The sequence below is a fragment of the Onychomys torridus genome, chromosome 10, assembly GCF_903995425.1.
Source record: "Onychomys torridus chromosome 10, mOncTor1.1, whole genome shotgun sequence".
In the NCBI taxonomy this organism is placed as follows: Eukaryota; Metazoa; Chordata; class Mammalia; order Rodentia; family Cricetidae; genus Onychomys; species Onychomys torridus.
The window spans coordinates 21,174,763-21,195,770 of NC_050452.1; the positions used below are offsets into that span (position 1 = coordinate 21,174,763).

At 46.9% G+C, this 21,008-nt stretch overlaps 1 protein-coding gene across 1 annotated transcript in view; it reads left to right on the forward strand.

Moving 5' to 3' along the window:
- Pkd1l1 (polycystin 1 like 1, transient receptor potential channel interacting) overlaps nucleotides 1–21,008 on the forward strand; it is a 123,017-nt gene that overhangs the window by 84,019 nt on the left and 17,990 nt on the right. Inside the window, exons 32-43 of the mRNA XM_036201099.1 lie at nucleotides 1,161–1,267; nucleotides 2,457–2,673; nucleotides 5,081–5,254; nucleotides 6,270–6,389; nucleotides 6,470–6,544; nucleotides 7,927–7,980; nucleotides 8,174–8,300; nucleotides 9,514–9,649; nucleotides 10,576–10,660; nucleotides 11,093–11,269; nucleotides 12,687–12,805; nucleotides 17,731–17,841. Of these exons, the coding sequence (XP_036056992.1) occupies nucleotides 1,161–1,267; nucleotides 2,457–2,673; nucleotides 5,081–5,254; nucleotides 6,270–6,389; nucleotides 6,470–6,544; nucleotides 7,927–7,980; nucleotides 8,174–8,300; nucleotides 9,514–9,649; nucleotides 10,576–10,660; nucleotides 11,093–11,269; nucleotides 12,687–12,805; nucleotides 17,731–17,841 (1,502 nt within the window). The remainder of the gene's footprint in view (nucleotides 1–1,160; nucleotides 1,268–2,456; nucleotides 2,674–5,080; nucleotides 5,255–6,269; nucleotides 6,390–6,469; nucleotides 6,545–7,926; nucleotides 7,981–8,173; nucleotides 8,301–9,513; nucleotides 9,650–10,575; nucleotides 10,661–11,092; nucleotides 11,270–12,686; nucleotides 12,806–17,730; nucleotides 17,842–21,008) is intronic.

The window sequence follows — 21,008 nt, forward strand, 5'->3', positions numbered from 1 at the left end:
GCCAATGAAATCAACTACAATTTCAGAAAGATATCTGTGGGACAGGAATTATTGATTCTAAAGTTCATTGGAAGCAAGCACTAACACACAGGAGAATAAGTATAGGCCTAACCATCTGAAAGAGAACATGTGTGACTCCCCACCAGAAAGCCAGGCAAGAGCCTTCACAGTGTAATGTCTTCTGAGGTCAGCCAGTGGACTTATGGGACAGCTAGACACCCCAGAAATGACCCAGGTGTGTGTCAAGGTCTTATAGACCAGAGAGGCTGTTCAGCAAAATATCAGGAGCAATCACAGTCCCTACAAAAGAAGACAATATAGAATCGTTAATTGACATTACACACACACACACACACACACACACACACACACACACACACTAAATTTCAGAAGTTTAAAAACAGATAATGATAAAAAAAATAGTAACTACTCAAAGCAAAAGATTATTTTGGACTGGGAAAGGATTTAAAAGACAAGAGATTGGGCCAGGCAGTAGTGGTGGATGCCTTTAATCCCAGCACTTGGGAGGCAGAGATAGGCTAATCTCTGTGAGTTCCAGGTCAGCCTGGTCTACAGGGTGAGTTCCAGAACAACCAGGACTGTTACACAGAGAAACTCTGTCTCAAGAAACAAAAACAAACAAAAAAGAAAGATAAGAGATTAATATTATTTTAATGAAAGATTAAAATTACACCACATCAAGGCTGATGGTTTCTGTGTGACAGATGCCAGGGAAAGTGAGAAGAAGCACAGTTCAATGTGCTTCCCTAGGGTGCTCCTTGTGGACATGGGTACCCCTCCCACCAGCCCTGGACCCACTCTGGTATCCTGCAGGCCCATTGTCCAGACACCATGCCCAAGGGTAGGAGATGCTGCCCTCTGTGGCCTTCTGCCCTGCTGAGGAAGAGAAACGCTGGGGAATCCCAAAGGGACTCCCACTTTCCTAGATGAAGTTTGTGAAGAGCTGGCTAGTGGAGGAGACGCTACACTGTAGGTCGTCAGCCCTGGTCAGTGAGGGCTCTGCAAGCCATGTAAGGCCCCCACAGCCCCTGGGCTCGATGCTGCCAGTAAGGAGTGGGGACGGGCCAAGTAAACACTGTTCTGCAGAACTCCACACCCTCCATGGTGTAGCCTCAGCCCCCATTTCTGTCTGTTTTAAGGTTTTCATTGTTTTATGTGGTGAAAATGGACTCTCAGAAACCAAAGAACTCTGCTGTCCAGAGATGTCCTTGTTTGGAAGGAATTCCAGGCACACCTTTATACTGAGGTACTCCTGACACCTCCACCCACATGTCTTGGGAAAGGGGCTGATCAGAATGGGGTATCACAAAGATGCTGCATAGAGAATGCTGGCTTTCTGAGCATCATGCCTATAATAAAGCTTGCTGATGAAGCATAGAAAGAGAGTAATGATCATTGGCTCATACACTTAATTTTAGGAAGGTTCTGGTTTTGCTTTTTTTTTTTTTTTTTTTTAAAGGTCGGGTCTTACTATGTAGCCACAGCACATCTGATGTTCACTATGTAGATCCTGTTGGACTTGCAACAATCCTCCTGGCTGTGAATTACAAGCATGCCTAACATATGGGATAGATTGACACAGTTTGTTTACACGGGCGGGGTAGTGGGGTGGGAGGGGATGAAGGCAGAAAAAAGGTAGCGGCTTACTAAGCTTGTATATTAGAATAAGTGTTTGTGTCACAAAACATGATTAAATTAATTAGTGCCACCATCCCAAATCTGGAGGAGCGATGCTACACAGCATCCCAAAGATGGAGAGTCAGGGGAAGAGATCATTTACCAAGGTAGAGGTGTAAGTACCTGACATTCTTAGAAAACAAGAAAATAGTGGAGTCATCTTTTTCTCATGAAAAATGTATAATGTTTATTATAATTTACTTACAATATTTATTGTTTTGGAGTGTTGTTTTTTGAGGAAAGTACTGTACTTCAGACTAACTCACGTCCGAACAGGTGGCTGGAGATCTCTGAGTGACTTGGTTTAAGGAAGTTATAGCCACTCTCTTTTCAAGAGACATGTTCCAGGCCACACCGTGGATCCCAGAATCACCAGAGAGCACTGAACCCTGGACCTACTTGACTGTTCTTTGACATCCTAACCTAAGATAAAGTATGAGTTATTAATGAGGCACAGCACGAGATTATCAATCAGTAATTATAAAGTAGAATAGCAGTAGATAGCTTCAAAACTTACAGTCTGTTTATTTCTACAATTTTCCACTTGGTAGTTTTGATTTGTACTTGTTGGTGAATAACTGAAACCATGAGAAGTGAACTGATTATAAAGGGGGAACTAGTGTGGATTCTGAAGGCCTGGGTGCCCTTACTTGTCAATGCTCATTGGAACCCACTGTCCTTAAGGGCCCTATCAGAATTGGTAAGGTTTGCGGGTGCTGAATTCACATGGCTGATAAGACATTTCTGCATGTCGTTAGCACTCCTAACCAACTGGGGCCACTCCAGAAGATCCGACTCTGGCATGACAGCAGTGGACCTTCCCCAAACTGGTTCCTCAGCCACGTGATGGTGAAGGAGCTATGTTCAGGCCAAGGCTGGTTCTTCTCTGCCCAGTGCTGGCTGGCTGTGAGCTTATGTGATGGCCGTGTACAGCGAGAGCTCTTCTGTCTGCGCCACGGTCTTGGCTTCCGGAAGGTAGGCCCCATGCAGGTGACCTGTGACATACCAGATTGGCTGGTATTATTTAGTGCCCACATCTGCTTCTCTTTCTCAAAGTTATGTAGCTAACTGTCAAGATAAGCATGTTGTATGACTTCTGGAAAGATGTGAACAAGAGCCTACTCACCCCAGACAGGGACCAGTGAATGACACATTAAAGAAATGTCTCCATCCAAGTCTATCTTCGTTAACTACTTGGTTTATGGATTACTTCCAAGTGTGTGGGTGACTCAACAGAAGCCACACCACTGAAAAGCAGACCCCAGAGTGGGTGGTGACTCACTAAAGAGGTATCCCTGGCTCCGCACTACTTGCCGGCAGCTTCACCAGTAAATGCTCTCCATCACAGTAGCTTACTGTTTCTCTAGCCTTGGAGAGGGTATTTGTGACTCTCTTGTTTCATGAGCTCCCTCGGTCTCAGCACCTCCCTCCTCCTCCTCCAGGAGGGGTTGTTTCAGTTCTGAGGAGACAGCTGCAGCACACCACACCTCAGGTGACATGATGCTTGGATCAGCTCACCAGCCAGCTTGTATCGATGCCTTTGTTACACAGCAATCTTTACAGTAATGTGATTCATCTTCAAGCCGCAACAGTAATCAGTTTCTAGAACTTCTGCATGCTGGTGATCTGCAGAGTCTGAGAGGACCCAAACGAAAGATCTGTAATCACTCACGTGCCATAAACAGTTCCACTGTCACAGAATGCAGACAGGTCATGGCTGCAGCGTCAGAAGGTAGACAAGTGCTAATAGGTGACAGAATTGACTATTACAGACTAAGTATGAAATTTTGGTTTCTGAATATTGCCATTTCCTCCTCATTGATGGACATTGGCTCATTTGCAAACATTCACACTTTATAGAATAAACCTCTTCATGAATTTTCTCTAAACTAATTTAAAGGCCATAGAATGGCCCGTTGTACACTGCTATTTGTTGAGACTACAGCCACAATTTTCCTTCCTTTATCTCCATAACAGCAAATGCCACAAGAGATACTTCTTTGTGACTTGTGCTTCTGAAGAATGATTTCTTTTTAGGAATGTTTATAACATTTTTTAATTACTTGTGTGTGTGTGTGTGTGTGTGTGTGTGTGTGTGTGTGCGTGTGCGTGTGTGTGTGTGTGTGCGCGTGTGTGTGTGTGTGTGTGTGTGTGTGTGTGCGTGTGTGTGTGTGTGTGTGTGTGTGTGTGTGTGTGTGTGTCACAGTCTATGTGTAGAGGTTAGAGAACACCTTTCAGGAACTGGTTCTTTTCTTCCACCACGTGAGTCCTGGGGATTGGACTCAGATCATCAAGCTTGGCAGCAAATGCTTTTTACCCTTTGAACTCTCTTGCCAACCTGACGTTTCCTGGGCACGGGGTCTTCGATCTTCCCAGTGCCACCATAGTTGAGAAGTATCTGGCGTTGGCAGTTTAGCACAAAACATGGCCAATATGAATTGGAAACGCTATTCCAAATAGCCACGGTGCATATAGAAAAAGGTTAGCACCTTAAACCAAAGGCCCTGCTTGACTGCAGCAACCCTTAGACAGTAGTCCCCATGCTTCCCCTCAGGCTGTTGTGCTTGAGAACCTTAGGTAAGGAACCTAACTTTACTGATTTTTCATCATCTGAGAGCCCATATGACTGGCTCTCTGGTATCAGTGGTCACCTGGGAATTTATATACAAAAGATATATCCTTAGTCTATTAAACCTGCTTTGCCTGGGTTTTCCAGTTATTCTGATTATATTCATAATATCGGTTCTGTTTATAAGTAGTTTTTTTTTCTAGAATATTTAGCTCCAAAGAGTATTCAAGTTGCATTGAAAATTTAAAAATTCAGAGAACTTCCACAAGATATTACCAACTTGTGAGCAGTAGACCTTGTGAGGCTTACCAGGTAGAAGGCAGTCAGTCCCAGGTCTCAGTGCACACAGAGCTGGTGCCCAGCTCAACTGTGGCTATGTTTCTGTGGAAAGCACTGAGAATGGGGAGGTTTAGAAAGTCCTTTGGGATCAGAAAGGGAAGAAATGGTGGGAGGGCCAAGAGAGGAGGTCTCCGTGAGCTAGCACAAATGAAGCAGAGAACTCATCGGTACCAAACCTTTGGAAGTTTCAGCAGGAGGCTGAACTGGGTCAGAGTCTGAGCGGTGCAAGCCATGTCCCGTGAGATGCTGCTAAAGAAGTAGGTGGTGGGGCGGGAAGGGAGGAGGCACAACAGGTGGTCATGAGAGGCATCTGCCTGCACCAAACCATTAGCCAGGAAGCATCCAGCTTTCAGCTGAAAGAGAAAAGCCAAGACATTTTGGAGTATCATTCTAAAAGTTGCTGATTATCGGTCAGGATTCTACTCGGCACATGCGTGTCCGTGTCTGGGAAAACACCCGTGCTTTCTGTTTCAGCTTTTCTACTCAAAGTTCACGGAGTACCTGGAAGATTTCCACATCTGGCTCTGCCTGTACAGCCAGCCCCCCTCCAGCAGCTATCTACACACACAGCGACTGGCAGTGTCCTCCTGCCTCCTGTGTGTCTACTCCTGCCTCGCTGCCCTGGTCACTGTGGGAGGCCATGAACAGGTGGGAGGCAGCAGATTTTCCCACCGTAACTTCCAAATCGCAGGCATACAGTTTGCTCTTTTAACATGGAAAACTGAGTGGGCTAGCAGGTAATGGGACTGGAAACAGAGCGGAGAGGGTCTGCAAGCCTTCAAGAGACTGCTGCCCTGTGGGAATTCACATCCTGGGTTCCATACAATGTGACATTCGGGGCGAGGGGAAAGAAGCTAATCTTTTTGAAGATTTATTTTTGTCATTTTTTATTATGAGTACAAGTGTTCAAAGGAGAGAAGGAGAGGATCCCCCTTAGAGTCCAGAGGAGGGATCAGACCTCTCGTGGCTGGGGTAGCTGCCTGATGTGAGTGCTAGGGAAAAAGTAGGATCCTCTGCAAGTGCAATGCATGTTCTTAACCATCGAGCCATCTCTCTAGACCAAGATCATTTTCTATGATAATTTCAGGATCATTCATGGGGCCAGCCCCGGGGTTCAAATGGTCCTCAAGCTGGAGTATACATTGATTGTAGATGTGTCAAGATTGAGTTCAGTCATCTGTCACAGGACAAATGTGTCAGCAGATATGATCACACTTAAAGATTTGCAGAATTTTCAAATATACTGTGTTGGTAGAACTTGTGACAATAAATGAAAGATGACAAGGAATGTCATCAAGTGGCAAGGAGAGACCAGCTATGCTTTGTGGGGAGCTCGGCTTCCCTGGGGACCTCCAGTGGTCTGATCCAGGATGCCATCTCGTCCTCGGCTGGGGGCGTATCGAAGCTCTTGGCACCTTATTGTGGGACTGCAGCTGAGCATGGGTCTTCTGGGTGCTCGGCAAGCATCTGTTTGCTTCACAAGGAGGTGTCTATGAAGAAAAGCACATTTTTGTCTTGTTCAACCCCTGGGGTGGAGGCAAGGCTTCTGGGAGAAAGGGCTTTAACTAGAACAGGAGCCATACTCACAATGAATCCATTTGGAATTCTGTGTATTTGGAGTTGGACGCAAGGGAAGTAATTACCATGTCGTTGAATGTTGCAGCGCCCCCTGGATGTGGGTCCTACTCTTATCACTCTGGAATCCTTCCGTCTGAGTCTCCTGTGCACCTTCCTGGCCTGCCCAGCTGCACAGCTCTTATCACTGCTCTTCAGGGTCAGCCAGGTGTGTGTGGCCCTGTGCCCCTGGGGAGACACCCCCCCCAATGTGGACTGCCCTTACTAACCAACCTCTTTCCTTCACAGGAAGCCACAGGGCGTCTACAGGCTGCGCCACAGTGGCCTCTAAGAGGAGTGAAGACAGAGGGACCTCAGGGTATGGTGAGCTAAAATCAGAAGCTGGCCTGGTCCTCAGGGGCCGGTCTCTTAAGTAGGCAGTATACCCCCTGCTTTCTGCTTGTCTTGTTCATTGAAAATAAACATCATCGGATGGATTTAAAGCCACTTTTTTTTTTTTCTTGGATCATCATCCCTTGTAGACAAGACTCTTGTGACTACCATTTTTCAGAACCAGATGAGCGATAGCTAGCCACCCCATGGCAGAAAAGCAAATCCCCTCTCCTGGATCCTACTTTTCAATAATCACCTTTTGCAAACCTTGTATAACCGCATTTATCAGTCTTTCCTCTTAAGGGTCTTTTAAGTTTTTACCTACACAATTTTCTCCAGCTCTGTGGCTTCCAGAGAGGAGCTCTGAGTGGGTGAGGGCTTGTCCAAGCCTATACCAGGATGGAGACATTGAAAGTCCTCATTTCAGCCCTGCCTTGCTTGTCTTTCAGGCTCACTCTGGAGGTGGGGGGAGGGGGAGAAGAGGGAGAAGCAGCTCCCAAAGTACCACAGCTGTGCCTAGTTGAGAGTCATACATTTGCTTCCTCCCCCTCCCCCATCAGGCCCTGATCCCAGTGGGAGACCAGGTCTGAGGCAGCCATCCCAGGTGAGTGACATGACATGCAGTTAGTTGCTATTTCTACAGCATACGATGCCAAAAACTGGATTTCTCTGGCATCCTCCTGTGGCTGTGGCCTGGCCATACATAGTTAGAACCAGAGGATAGCTGGGGCTGGTTCTCCAGAGAGTGCAGGCCATTTCCCAGGTCAAGGAGTGCAAGTAACAACTAGGTAGGGCCAGGGAAGGGCAGCATCTGGAAAGTCCCGTGTGTGTGTGTGTGTGTGTGTGTGTGTGTGTGTGTGTGTGTGTGTGTGTGGTGTGTGTGTGTGTCCAGTGAGATCCTGGTGGCCGGTGGAAGAGAAGGAGGAGAGGCTGAGGTACACTGAGACTATGGTCAGTGCTGCCCTTTCTGTAGACAGGGCTTGAGAGCCAGGTCTCTATGGACCCAGAATTCTATGCAAATGAAGGACAATTTCTAATGCTGTCCTTGTGGTTGCATTGCACTGGGATTTTGCTTTGGGAATCTGTGTGCTGGTGCCCTTGGGTGCTGGTGCCCTTGGGTGCTGGTGCCCTTGGGTGCTGGTGCCCTTGGGATGCTGGTGCTCTTAGGGGGTTGTTCTCTGTGGCAGTGCATTGAGACTTGCCAGGCAACGGTTCACTCTGCTTCACAGCTCCACACCCCCTGTTCCTATGCAAGGCACTCTCAGGCCCCACTTGCTTTATGTGCCACATGAACCCCTGACCCCCACCCCCAAGCACTTGCTAGGGCTCTGGCCCTCTTCCTCCAACCTTTTTTCCTCTGGTGGGTTTTGCAGTCTATCAACCTGACTGTCTGGAGCTGCCTGGAGGCCACCAGCATTGGCCCCACGGTAGGAAGAGTTTAGGTACAAAGGAGCTGGCTCAGACAGAAAATGGCATCCTTCAAAAGCCACCTGAGACCTGTGCTTGACCGGGCCCTCATCTGACCATGCCTGTCCTCAGAGTTGGTGGCACAGGGCACTAGCATTTCAGGCTCAGCAGCAAAAGTGGCACTGACTTGGCCTGACCTTGTCACAATTCCAGCATCCTGCATCAGGCGTTCTCCCGAGGCCGGACCGAGCTTGGAGGATGGCGGCCAGTAGCAGTGGTGTATGTGCATCCTTTCCTGCTCTGAGAGAGAAGAGCCACCACCCTCCTCCCAGGTCACAAGGTAAAGTCACCCTGTGGCTGGAATGGGTAGTCCCCATACCTGCTGCCAGAACAGTGATCTGTGCCCATCCAGACAGACAGAGCAAGCAGAATGTACTTGGTCCAAATGTCACTAAACATTCTGGTCCCCTCTAAAATCCAAGCCTTGGTACGAGCCTAGACCTATCGGAAGCCATGACATCTGGCTTCAGTCCAATCCTAGTGTGTCTGGCTTATAAGCTTGATCCAATCCTTTGAAAAGTCAGTATGAGATCCTACACTTCAAACATTCTGAAAGGCAAAGCTCCATTTTTTTCTATGCAAATTGGAGTAACAGCTCCAGCCTCAAATTATGGCAGATGTTCCCTGAACCGGAAGAGGAGGGGTGATAATAAGGAAGGCTGGGCCAATGGAGTCATTGAATCCTCTGGGAACCAGGGTCCCAGGAACTAACTTCATCTCTTCTGATCATTGGGATTGAAGGGCCTGTTGAACCTGGCCTAATAGGAATGGAGGATAGGAGTGTCAGCATATAACTGCAGGGCTCTGGGGCTGCATACTGTGTGGACAAATGGCCAACAGAGGCTTTGAGCAGCAGCTGGACACTGCTGTGTAGACAGTGGTAAGCACGGTCTGTGTGCTCAACTAACGAGGCTGTGCCTGGCCCACAGTCCACACTAGGAGAAAAGGAAAAAGTCATGCCTATGTACAAATGAGCACTCAGCTAGACAGGCTTGTAGAAATAATGCCAGCATTGGCAGGCTGTCCCAAGAGTTCTGGCTGGATGTGTATGCTGGGCAGAGAGAAAGTGAGACAGTCACTGTGGGATGTGTAGAGAAAGGACAGTTCGAGATGACCCAGCCATAGTGGCCAACTCCAACTCTCTCATTTCCTGCTCTACCACTGATACCCCTGCTCTGTCAGGCAAAGACCAGTATCCCGGTTCAAAGGTCATCATCAGGCAAGAGGAACTCCCTTTGTCCATTTGTTCTGTTTAGACTTTCAACTGATTGAATGAGGCCCGCCCACATGGGGAGGCCTATCTGCTTTGTTCAACCCACCGATTCAAAGGTTATTATCCTCTGGATCTTCCTCATGGACACACCTCAGATAATGTTTGACTGTATGACTAGTCCCCTGGGGCCCAACCAAGGTGACAAGCTCCTACCACACTGTGGGTGAGGATGACAAGGTCTGCTAACCTACTGGTGTCTGTCTATCTTGCTCTTTCCTAGCTCCCAGTGGTGGTTTTGAAGGACTTGTGCCCCAGGGGTCCAGGGTCTGTCTGCTCTGGTCAAGCTCTGTGGCCTGGGCCATTTGTGGATCAGCTTCCCTTGCCTGTGGTTTGGGGACAGGATTCCTAGGCTACAGGTGAGTAGCTGAGGTTTTTAGACATCCTTCGGTGCTTGATAAATGTCTAGGATCTGTGAAGAGAGAGACTCGTGTTTCGGGGAACTTATACGCAATCACCAATTTTCTCCCGTACTCCATCCCTTCTGAAGGTGAATATGATCATATGCAAACCCCAAAGGGTCACTCAACCCTGTCTAGACAGAGTCCTAAGTACCAAACAAGAAGCTATGCAGGGGGAGCGTCCAAAAAAGAGGGCATTCTGCCACTAAGCTTATCAGAGGGAAAACACTGATGCTAGCCAAAGTCAATCATTTGTTATCTGGTGGTATTTGAAAAAATAAATGTATACTGTTGAGCTGGGGTATGATGGCACATCCAACATCCTTACCAGTCTTCCCACATGTTACCTCTTCACCTGGCTCCTAGGTGGTTTAGGCCACCACTGAAGACCGGAAGGCCATCCTTTGAGTTTCTAGAGAAGCCTACGCCATGTGCCTAACCCACGAGAAAGAGGAGTCACCCAAGGCCCTTTCTTCCTGACAATGTCCTTGCTCCCTGCATTCCTGATCACTTTGTGAAGACAGGGCAGACACTAGAATGTTCTTCATGCCTGTTTGCTTATCTGTAAAAGAGGGGCACTGGGTGTGATTAATCCTGAGGCTTGAGGATTGAAATACATGTCCCCAGTCCTTGTCTGCACTCTGTCCTGTCTTCATTTCTGGCTCTTTTAGTCTTGGTGCTGGAAAGTTTCCGGGAGGTTGATATTCCCTCAACAGGGAAGGACTCTGCTTTGATGGGCAGACAGACCTGGCACCCATCCCACAGCCCCTCCTCCACCACAGCCCACGTTTCCCGGCAGTGAAAGCATCATTGCCCTGTGGCTGTAACTCTGTCTTCATGGGCAGCTGGCTCCCGTGATGCCGACTGAGCCCTCTTCTGCACAGGTTTGTGTCAGAGCAGTTTCTGTGGTGGCTGCAGCTGCTGTTGCTCTCTGTGATCTGCTGCGCTTCTGTCACCCAGCCACTCATGGTAAGACACTCCCCTGTGGTAGAGGTGTCAGCAGGGGACCAGGGAGGAGAGGGACCAGTGCATGTGTTTTGATGGTGTGCATCTTCTCTTTTGAGTTGGAACTAGATGTGATAAAAAAAAAAAAAAAAAATCTGGGAGCCAGAGCCTGGGCTAAGTTCCACCTCCACCTGATATTCCAAATCTTTATTTGAAAAATCCCCAAAGAGATAAACCACTTTGTCTCTATCTTTAGTTTCTGAAACTGTGCCCTAGACGTCCTGAGTTTCTTGGTGAAGGCCACACCCAGTGACCAGGTGCTGGGGACTTCATGGTAGTGGCTTCTGGTATCTATTTCTGAACTGAGATGAAGTCAGGTGGCAGTGCAGGACCAAGAACATGGCTCTCTGTGGGAAAGGCACAAATAGACACTGTGCTATGGCACCTCTCTTCCAGATCTGTTTGGCAGCGCTGGCCTTTGCCTGGAAAAGGAAACATGACAGCCAGTTTTTTACTGAATCTTTACATGATGCAACCAGGAATCTTGATTTGGAGTTGGAAGAATACTCCAGAACCCACATTCCTCATTCTCCCAGCTCCTGTTGTCCTGACAGTGCTGAGGAGGCTGAAAGGGTGAGCAGGAGGGGGCAGGGTTCAGAACTGCTCTGTTCCCACCATGCAGCTGGGAGCTCAGACCTTAGTTCAAATTTGGCTGCACTTTTGGAGCCCCACTGTGCATGTGTGTAAGTGTGTGTATGTATGTGAGTGTGTGTATGTATGTGAGTGTGTGTATGTATGTGAGTGTGTGTGTGTGTGTGTGTGTGTGTGTGTGTGTAAATTTCTTATGCTCCTTTCCTTACCTTCTTTCATTACCCCAATCCCAGTGAAATCAGAGCCACAGGGAAATGGGCGCATTAGAAAATGTAGTGGCAAATGAGAAATATAACTTCTGACCACAGTTTCAGAGAACTTCTAGATCGTTTGCTTTTCAATGCACACACATAGAAAATATATAGCTTCCCTGTCTCCCCATGCTTCCACACAGACATTAGTGGTCTCCATGTTCCGAATGTAGGCCCCGGTCATGCTGTCTCTGACCCCATCCTTCAACACCTTCTGAGAAGCCGTGCTATTCTACTCTCTACCCACCTGCAGGCCCCCAGCTTCCCTTCCTTCTTCCAAGACTCTCTTCCTCTGTCAGCATGGGCACCTGGGTCCAAGCCGAAGCAATCAGCAAGATTCCTTTGCTAGCTAGTCTAACCTCTGAACTGAGAGGCCTTTGAACTCAGTCCAGATCAGGCTTGGATCTCCAAACCTGGGCCTGCGATCACCTGAAGCGGTGATGCTCTCTGCCTGCGAATCTCCATGCACCCAGCTACGGTGCACAGTCCTCAGAATGCAAAGCATAGCTGAACTTCAAGCCCAGCCTCAAAGGTTCGCTTTCCAGTGCTTGCTCTATACTTCTTAGAAGCCCAGCAGCTCTGGGAGGAAGGACTGAGGGCCTCAGGGATTGCTCCCTGAATGTGCATGGAATAGGTAAACAGATGAGTGAGAAATGAATGGGTCGCTATTTCCCATGGGTTTGGCTCTTGGCTAGTGTTAGTCCTGCCCATAAACAGATGTAGCTACAACATGGAAGCCATAATGCTTTTATTACACCAGGCAAACAAAGGTCATTTCATACTAAAATAAACCACTTTAAAATCACTCTTCCAGTCTTTAAAGGTCTCTAACAGGAACTACTCTGCAAATGTAAAAGGCTCCTGTGATTGGTCAGCAGTGGACACGCTATGCTTTGTAATGGCCCAGAGGCAATCCATGCCAAAGCCAATGGCTTGGAACATGGAGCAGAGTTTTCAAGTGGGCCTGCTCCATCTCCCATTGCCTCCCCAACAACACAGAGTGTGTTAACTGCACAGAGTCCCTATTTGTCCCCCGAATGCAAGGCAAAGAGCAGTGATGATGGCTCTTTGGTTGGTAGGGACACCAAAGAAAGGCCTCTCTCTCTCCAGTGCTGCCCCCAGTATCATGGTATTCTCCCCTACCACAGGTCTTGGCTGCCCGACAACGAGAACGTCAACTGCGCTGGGCTCAGCCACCATCCAGGGCCAAGTTCAGAGTGACCAGGGAGAGACTGAGGAAAGAGAGCCGAATGCAGGCAGCTCTGAGGTGGGTGCAGGCAGTCCTGGGGGGCACAGGAAGCCCTGAGGTGGGCACAGGCAACCCCAAGGTGGGTACAGGCAGCCCCGAGGTGGGCGAAGGCCAGAATACAATGGACTTTCTCTGGTACTGCCTTTTTTTTTAAGAAGAAGTGTAAGAAATCTCAACCTGCACCTTTCCCAGGTCTCAGCCTGTGCCAGAACATATGGGACAGAGACTGGGGGAAGAAAAGCATTCCGTCACCTGCCTGTAATCAGAGACCTGGAGTTCTGCACCTCAGCTCCCTCAGCCATGCAAACTCACATGCATCATGTTTAATCCCCTCATGTCACACTCTGCTCAGCACTAGGCCTGGCATTCTGCTCCTCCAGCAATGAAAAATCCAAGAACAAATGTTGTACCTCTTCATAGACATTGACTGGGCCCAGGGACCGGTGTTTAAAAATAACTCAGCATAGTTTACACAGACATGTTCTGGGGCTCAACATAAAATCCATTTCAAATTTTGAGATAAAACATGAAGCTTAGTAACTGAGACAAACCTCTCCAAATTAGACATCTGCCATGCTTTTTTTAAATTAGTGGTACCCATCCCCTTCCCCAACTGTGGAGACCATTAATAGCAGTTCCTAGAAGAACCTTCTGCAAGTACTAGTCAATACATGTCTCCCAGTTCTGAATTCTAGATTTCAGATTTCTTGAATCTGTCAAGAATTTAGAAGCTCCAGATAATTTTCCCACAATGATGTTGCTAAAGTATGTAATGTCACCTCCAATTAATCATCTTTCTTAAAAATCTTACATTATCACCTGCCCACAGTCAGCTCCCTTAAATCAAGAGCACATTCTGTCTGTGAGTTTGAGGCCAGCCTGGTCTACAGAGCGAGTTCCAGGACAGGCTCCAAAGCTATGCAGAGAAACCCTGTCTTGAAACACCACCCCCCCCCCATCACCCTCACCCCCGCAAAGAAAAAAACACATTCTGAAGCAAATCCTTTTCCAAAGAAAAGAGATGTGGCCTTCCTAGGAAGTCACATTTAAAATGAATAAAAAAAGAATTCTGGGAAGATAAGATATGACAAAGACTTTTAAACCTGTCCAGTCTCCCCCATAGAAGCAGAGTGGTTCAATTACCCCCAACCAAGCCCCCACACACACACTTACACATCTGAGGTCTTATAGGTAGGGTAAGCACTGTGTACAAAGCCCTGAGCATTGTACCTCTGCAAGAGCAGAACATGAAGGCCACTGGAGACACCTGAGCATCTGAGAATGGGGGTGGGGAGATCAGGAGGTCCTGAGGGGTCTCTCCATGGACTTTGCTGACAACCCCCCACTCCACCCCACCCTCAGTTCACAGGTGCATGTAAAGACTGGGTAGCTGATGTCCAATGAGCTTGCTGAGCTGAGCAGAGCAAAGCTGAGAAACCCAACTGCCCAGGGCAAAGGCTCATGCTGAGAGAGCCACAGACAGAGTCTACACCAAGGTGGCCACCCAAGAGCACAGCTAGGTACAGCCAGATCAGGAGACAAGGCTAACTCTTTTTGCAGTTGTCATGGTAAAAGTCTGGGACAATCCCACAAAAATGATTTAAAAAAAAAAAAAAGCGGGCTGGAGAGATGGCTCAGAGGTTGAGAGCACCATCTGTTCTTCCAGAGGTCCTGAGTTCAATTCCCAGCAACCCCATGGTGGCTCACAGCCATCTGTGGTGAGATCTGGTGCCCTATTCTGTATACATAAGAAATAAAGAAATCTTAAAAAAAAAAAATCACAGGCAAGAGAATTTAGCAAAGTAGCCAATGGCAAAACTAAGCATCCAGAGCCATTGTCCTTTGTGTGTGCAGTGAGATAAAATTCAACATCAGACTTTTGGGCACATGTGTGCTGGTAAAACCTTAACGAGAAATGCATAAAACACTCAGGAAAGTTGAAAAACAATCCTGAAAGATTGAAGTGTAATCTGAAACCAGGGGGATACATTAGTCCCCAGTGGCGTCATTGGCAGAACACCAGTGCCTTCCTTCAGATTAACAACTAACTTGCAGTGAGACAGGGCCCATGAGCAATTGGACAGCCTTCTAACTTTGTCATTGCCTCTGTCCTAGAAAAAAATTGTTTATGGTGCAGGAGAAAGGAAGCATGGATTCTAGTTCAAAAGTACCAAAGCCTGTCGTCTTCAGCATGAATTAGATGGCATAAGGATTAAATTATGGAGAGCTTTTTTTTAAAAAGGGAAAAGTGCTATTTTTCTGGTTGTGTCCATTTACAAAATAACCAGACACAACCTGGCTTCTGGTTTGAGGTCTGTGACTGAAAATGTCCGTGTGAGCTCAGATCACTTCCTAACCAGGGAAGCAATTGAGAATGAGCAGCCATCGCCTAGGACTCAGCAGCCACTGGAAGGGGCCCGTATCTGCCAAGACGGGCAACTTGGCATCAACTCAAAGCCAGCACTTGTATGAACTGAAGCTCCTGAAATACATTTAATGCCAATGGTTTAGAGCGGCACCAATCTAAGTAAGAGATGCTCAGAAACCAGTTAAACATTAGAAAAAGAAATTACCCATCCTGCCTTCCCTAATTTACTCTAGGAAGTGTGCAGCAGGGGGGAAAATGTTCTCTTTAGAGAGATGGTCCATCCAGGGCTCAGGAAAGCAAATGGCAGACTTAGAACCTGAACATTTTTGCAACTCTAAATCGATTGATGAATGTAGGCATTGCGCATGAACAGCGGTCAAAACACACAGATCAAAACACACAGATGAGATGAGAGCCGCGCGTTTCCTTTTTCTCTTTGGGAACCTGCAATTTCCACTAAGATCACATGAGTAATGAGAGGAGGTAAAGTGGCCAGTCTACAGCACAGAGCACCAGCTTGTTCAACAGGTACTTTGCAAAGCAATTGTAGAGAAATGGAGCTATGGATAGACAGAGACCTGCGCAGAAAAGCGGCCAGTGAATCTCCCACATACTAGACTGAGCAAGGAAACATGGGCTCTCTCAACAGAGGCACAAACTGTGCTTGACAGAATCAAGCACTCATTCATGAAAGGGTTAGTTCACAAACTTGCAAACAGGGAAGAGAGTTCCCATAAACAAATGAAGGGTGTCGATGTCACCTGACCGGCAAATTTACCCACGACATACTCAGAAACATGGTGGAGATGACCCTCTCACCGTTTCCACTAAACGTCAGGTTGGAAATGTGGGCCAGTGAGATGAGGGTGAGGTCGGAGGGAAGATGGGTGATTTAAAGGAAAAACAGCAAACACCTTACTGGCAGTTGGCCAAAAGGTATGTGCTTCTAAGATAACAGGCGATGTTAAAAATCAACTGGGAGGCCAGCTGGTGGCACACGCCTTTAATCCCAGCACTTGGGAGGCAGAGGCAGGCGGATCTCTGTGAGTTCAAGGCCAGCCTGGTCTACAGAGTGAGTTCCAGGAAAGACACCAAAACTGCATGGAGAAACCCTGTCTCAAAAACCAAAAAAAGAAAAGAAAGAAAAAAAAGTCAACTGGGGGCTGAGGAGGTGGAAGCTCTGGCTGTAAAGTGCTCTCTGTACAAACATAAGGACCCGAGTTTCATAGTCAGCACCCATGTAAAAACAGTCATACACTTGAAACCCAACACTGGGGAAGGAGAGACGCGAGAGTCCCTTTCTGCCAGTGCAGGAGAATGGGTGAGGCACAAGCTCAGGTCTTAAAAATGAGGTGGACAGCCCATGAGAGCTGGCTCCTGCGTGCACACGCACACGCATGCACGCATGTGCACATGCACACACATGCATCTACACACGTGAAAGCCTGCACACATGCACTCACACAATACAAATAAGTTACACTCCTACCTGCCTGCAGTGAAGAATATGTGAACTGTTTACTGTAGCACTGAAGAAATCCAAGCATTCAAACAACAATGTAAGCAAGTATTCAGGAACTGTAAACTCGAACCCACAGAACTCTGATGAGAAAAAAAATGAAGAAAGAATGCACTACCTACATCAACCCGCAGAGGGCAGTGCATTAGTGTGTTCCAAGCTGATCTGCAGCTTCAGGGCACTCACCAAATACCTTAGGCGCTAGAAAACTGATGTCATCAAACTGGTAACAAAAATGAGTAAGGGGGAACAAAGGAACTAGAGTCATGAAAGCAATTCTGAAAAGGAATGAATTTGGAAGGCTGACACTGCAATTCTAATATGAATTCTAATACTATGGAGGTGCAGAAGCTGCTGTGTGCTGTTGTCAGAAACAAAAGTCATAGACCAATGAAATAGACACCTAGATCAACGGGACAGAAGAGAGAGCCCAGAACCCACGTGTGTTTATTGACAAAAACATGAAGATGATTCAATGAACAGATAGTCTTTTCAGAAAATGGACCCAGGAAAGCTGAATATTGATAACATAGAAGAACAAGACAAAGGCATAGGTGTTGAAATCCCTATTTGCTAGATAAGGAGCTATTGGCAAGTGATAGACAGTGGGAGGAGAGCCAGGTTTTGTGGGGTTTTTGTTGTTGTTGTTGTTTTGTGTTGGTTTTTTTTGTTTGTTTTTAAGGGTGTGGCCTAGGTAGGTTGATCATGCTCTGGCAGAAGGCCACACGTTCCAGAGTATAAGGGCAGCACAGATTGTATTTGATGGTTAAATAAAAATAAAGACACAACGTTGATGGGTAGGGAAGGTGGGTGGACCTAGGAGGAGTTGGCGAGGAGATGGATATGGTCAAAGTACACTGTGTGACATTCTCCAAGAACTAATAAAAAGGAGGGGAGGAGGGTAGGAGTCTTTTAAAAAGCAAAGAATAAATGCAAACTTTAACCCATCTCATGCCTTACACTAATACATCCCAACAGGGGCATAGATGCCCTGCTCCTTAAAACACATTCTGTGAGGGTCTCCAAGCATGCTAACTCTCAAATCTCTCCTCCCAGAGACATCTCTGTGCACAGCCTCATGCTGCTGCTGCTTTTGTTTATAACATATGGGAGAGTCTCTCCAGGTGAATATTCTCTCAATCAAGCCATCAGGAAGGAATTTACAAGGTAGGAGGTTTGGGGAGCTCTTGCAGATCTGGGGAATGTGGCACTAGTTCATGGTCACTGCACTCACACCAAAGAGAACTCCGAGTTTCCTTCACTTTGTTCCAGAAGGGGGTGCCCTACCAACCCTCTACCCATTTCACCTCTACAGACTGAGCTTAGAGAAAGGTCTTCATCACGGCTGCAGATGAAGTCTGGGAAAAGCTGTCTAATTACCCACGTTAAAAGAAGGCTCCATATGCAGACTTTGGGCATGTGCTTGCCATCTCATTTGGAGTCAGAAATGAAAGAAATTCTCAGAACAAGGGGTGATACCATCTATTTTGCAGAAAAGCATCAGTGTTCTTCAACCAAAGGCTACAGTTGAAGTTTATGATTTGTGACAAAGTATCACACTCTGTCAAGCTCTCTACCACGTCTCCAGTGTTCATTTGCTTTCTTTCTTTTAAATGCAACAGACTTCCATCATAAGGGAACACTAACCAAAGAAACAGTCCAAGGCAGAGGCACACTCTTTTGGCACCTGCCATGTGGATATTTTGGAGATCTTGACACCCCTGAGATTAGGATGCCCAAAGAGATGAGTGGACACACTTAATAGAGCATTCCTTTGTCAGTGAACTTTGCTAACTCAGGCAATTTCTCCAAGGCACTTTGACTCTAGCAATATGAATAATTGCTTGCTTCCTAGTGACAGGGATGTAACAACTCCACAAGTTCAGGGTTTCCTTTCTCTTTCTGTAGGGAATATTTTAATACTAATTTCTGTAGCATTTTCATGGATGTGTTGCCTTTGATTCTCATTCAGTCTTATATAAATATATTTGTCACATTTTTGGGCAGGAGAGGGCAGCAGTAAAATCCATTTCATCTTTTTGATTTAAGGGCATATTTCTAGATTCTGTAAGGCAGAGGAACACTGGTACTCTGTTAGATGGTGACTCACGAATGTCATTCCCTGTATTTTTATGACTATTGATCTTTAACAAGGTCCCAACACTTGGGCTTGCCATAGCTCGGTCATCTCACCTCTTACTGCTGCAGCTCTGGGGAAGCTACATGGTATTTTCTGTGCCCCATCTGGCAAAGCTTTCTACTCTAACAACTGAGTTCTTCAACTGAACAGGTGCATAGACTGTGCCAGGAGGGGGCGATGTGAGCAAAACAAAGAGACCATGTGTGTGGCACTTTCTGTAGACACGGAAATCAAAACGCTAGAAACACCCATTTGGCTAATTTACTGCGATCTCACATTTCACTGTGTTCTTTTTACTAGATCTTTCTCATATGCCTCTCGATAGCCAATTCTGGGTGAGATAATATCTGTAGGGTCCCTATGTGCACTTGGGCCCAGTACGCTCAGTTATACCACTGAGATGTTGACCCAGGTGTGCTTAAACAACTTACGTTTCCCACAACGTAGAGAAACTTCACTGCCTCTTGTAGGTCTGGTCACCAAGCAGGCCATATTTATATATCCTGGTTCAAAATGGAATGTTTAAAGTGGACCCTGGCTGCCTCACTCATCCCCCAGTACCTAATCCTAAAAATCAACAAGTCCTGAGGGGCTGGTATTTGTAGCATTCCAGAGAGATCAGGGGACCAAGCCCAGGAGAAGCGAATCCTATGGAATCCAGGGAGGGCTCTTGTGGCTCCTTTTTGGCTCCAGGACTCAGTGTCCTCCTCTATAAACCTCAGAAAAGTCTAGATTTCTTCAACAACAAAATATACCCTAATAGCAGACTTGTGACATTTAATCTGTATTTGAAGTACTTCTGAACTCAAAGTCTTCATGAAATCCCAAGACAACAAAACAAAACTAAGCCACAAGTTAGGCACTGGTAACTGGAGGCAGAGCCAGGCTCCATCCCAGTGAGCTGAGATTGATTGCTCATGTCTTCTCTCCTCACTGCTCCCGATATGGACCCATTTGATAGAATCGCTGTAATTAGTACATACAGGACCAGGACATGTTTGGATCCTCCAGTTCACCTTCTGCTCTCCAGTTTGCTGGGAATGAGCAGGAGATGATTCCTGTGGGTGAGGGATGTATGAGCTCTGGGTCACAACAAGGTGTCCCAATAGGGAGCAAGTATCAGAGAGTGATGACATTTCTCTGAACCATGTAAGCTTGGGCTAGAGGTGCGTTTCGGTGATAGATTACATACTTAAATGTGGGGAAAGCCACCTCAGGGTTGATTTTCCAGCACCTTCAGCAGTGTTGTGGGGAGCTGGAGAGATGGCTCCGCGGTTAAGAGTACTGGCTGGTACTCTTAACTCTGGCTCACAACCATCTGTAACTCTAGTTCCAGGGGATTCAATGCCCCCTTCTGGCCTCCAAAGGCACCAGGTACACACATGGTGCCCAGACATGCATGCAAGGAAAACATTCATACATGTAAAAATAAACAAAATCTAAAAAGTTTTAAGTGTTATGGGAACTCAGTTTGGATATTAAACATCACTAGTTTGTTTTTTAAAACAGATATGGGACATACTAAGTGACAAGTATGTAGCCAGCTTGACTGCCAAACAACCCTCCCTGCCTCCAGCTCTTCGCCCTTCTCTTTGTCCAGAGCTCTCTCCCAGAGGCTGGAACTATTTTCAGGGCTTTATCTGGGCCCCACCCTGACTTTGCCCCTTTCTCTCCTCCTTGCCGGGAAATGCACTGTCTCCTTATCACAACCTCTAGATACCTCTGCAGCTCTCCCACTTGCTTAGAATTTGACAAGATGTTTGGCCAAGTGTTTGGAGAAGTGTGAGATTGAGAACTAGCAGTCGGTCAGGGGCCTACATAGATTAGGCTCCAGACGTGCAAAACAACAAAACAAACACCTGAATGGGTAGGAGATGCTCTCTACCCAAGCAGAGGAACTACAGCTGGAGAAGGCTCTACAGTAAGAGTGTGTAGTGCTCGTCCAGAGAACCCAGGTTCGGTTCCAGCATCCATGTCCAGCAGCTCACCACTGCCTGTAACTCCAGCTGCAGGGCACTCAGTTCTCTCATTTGGCCTCTGTGGTTGTTACCTGCACACACACATCTCTCTCTCTCTCTCTCTCTCTCTCTCTCTCTCTCTCTCTCTCTCTCTCTCACACACACACACACACACACACACAAACACACACACACACAGGGATTAGGTGGGGCGGGTCATAAATAAAAACTTGGGA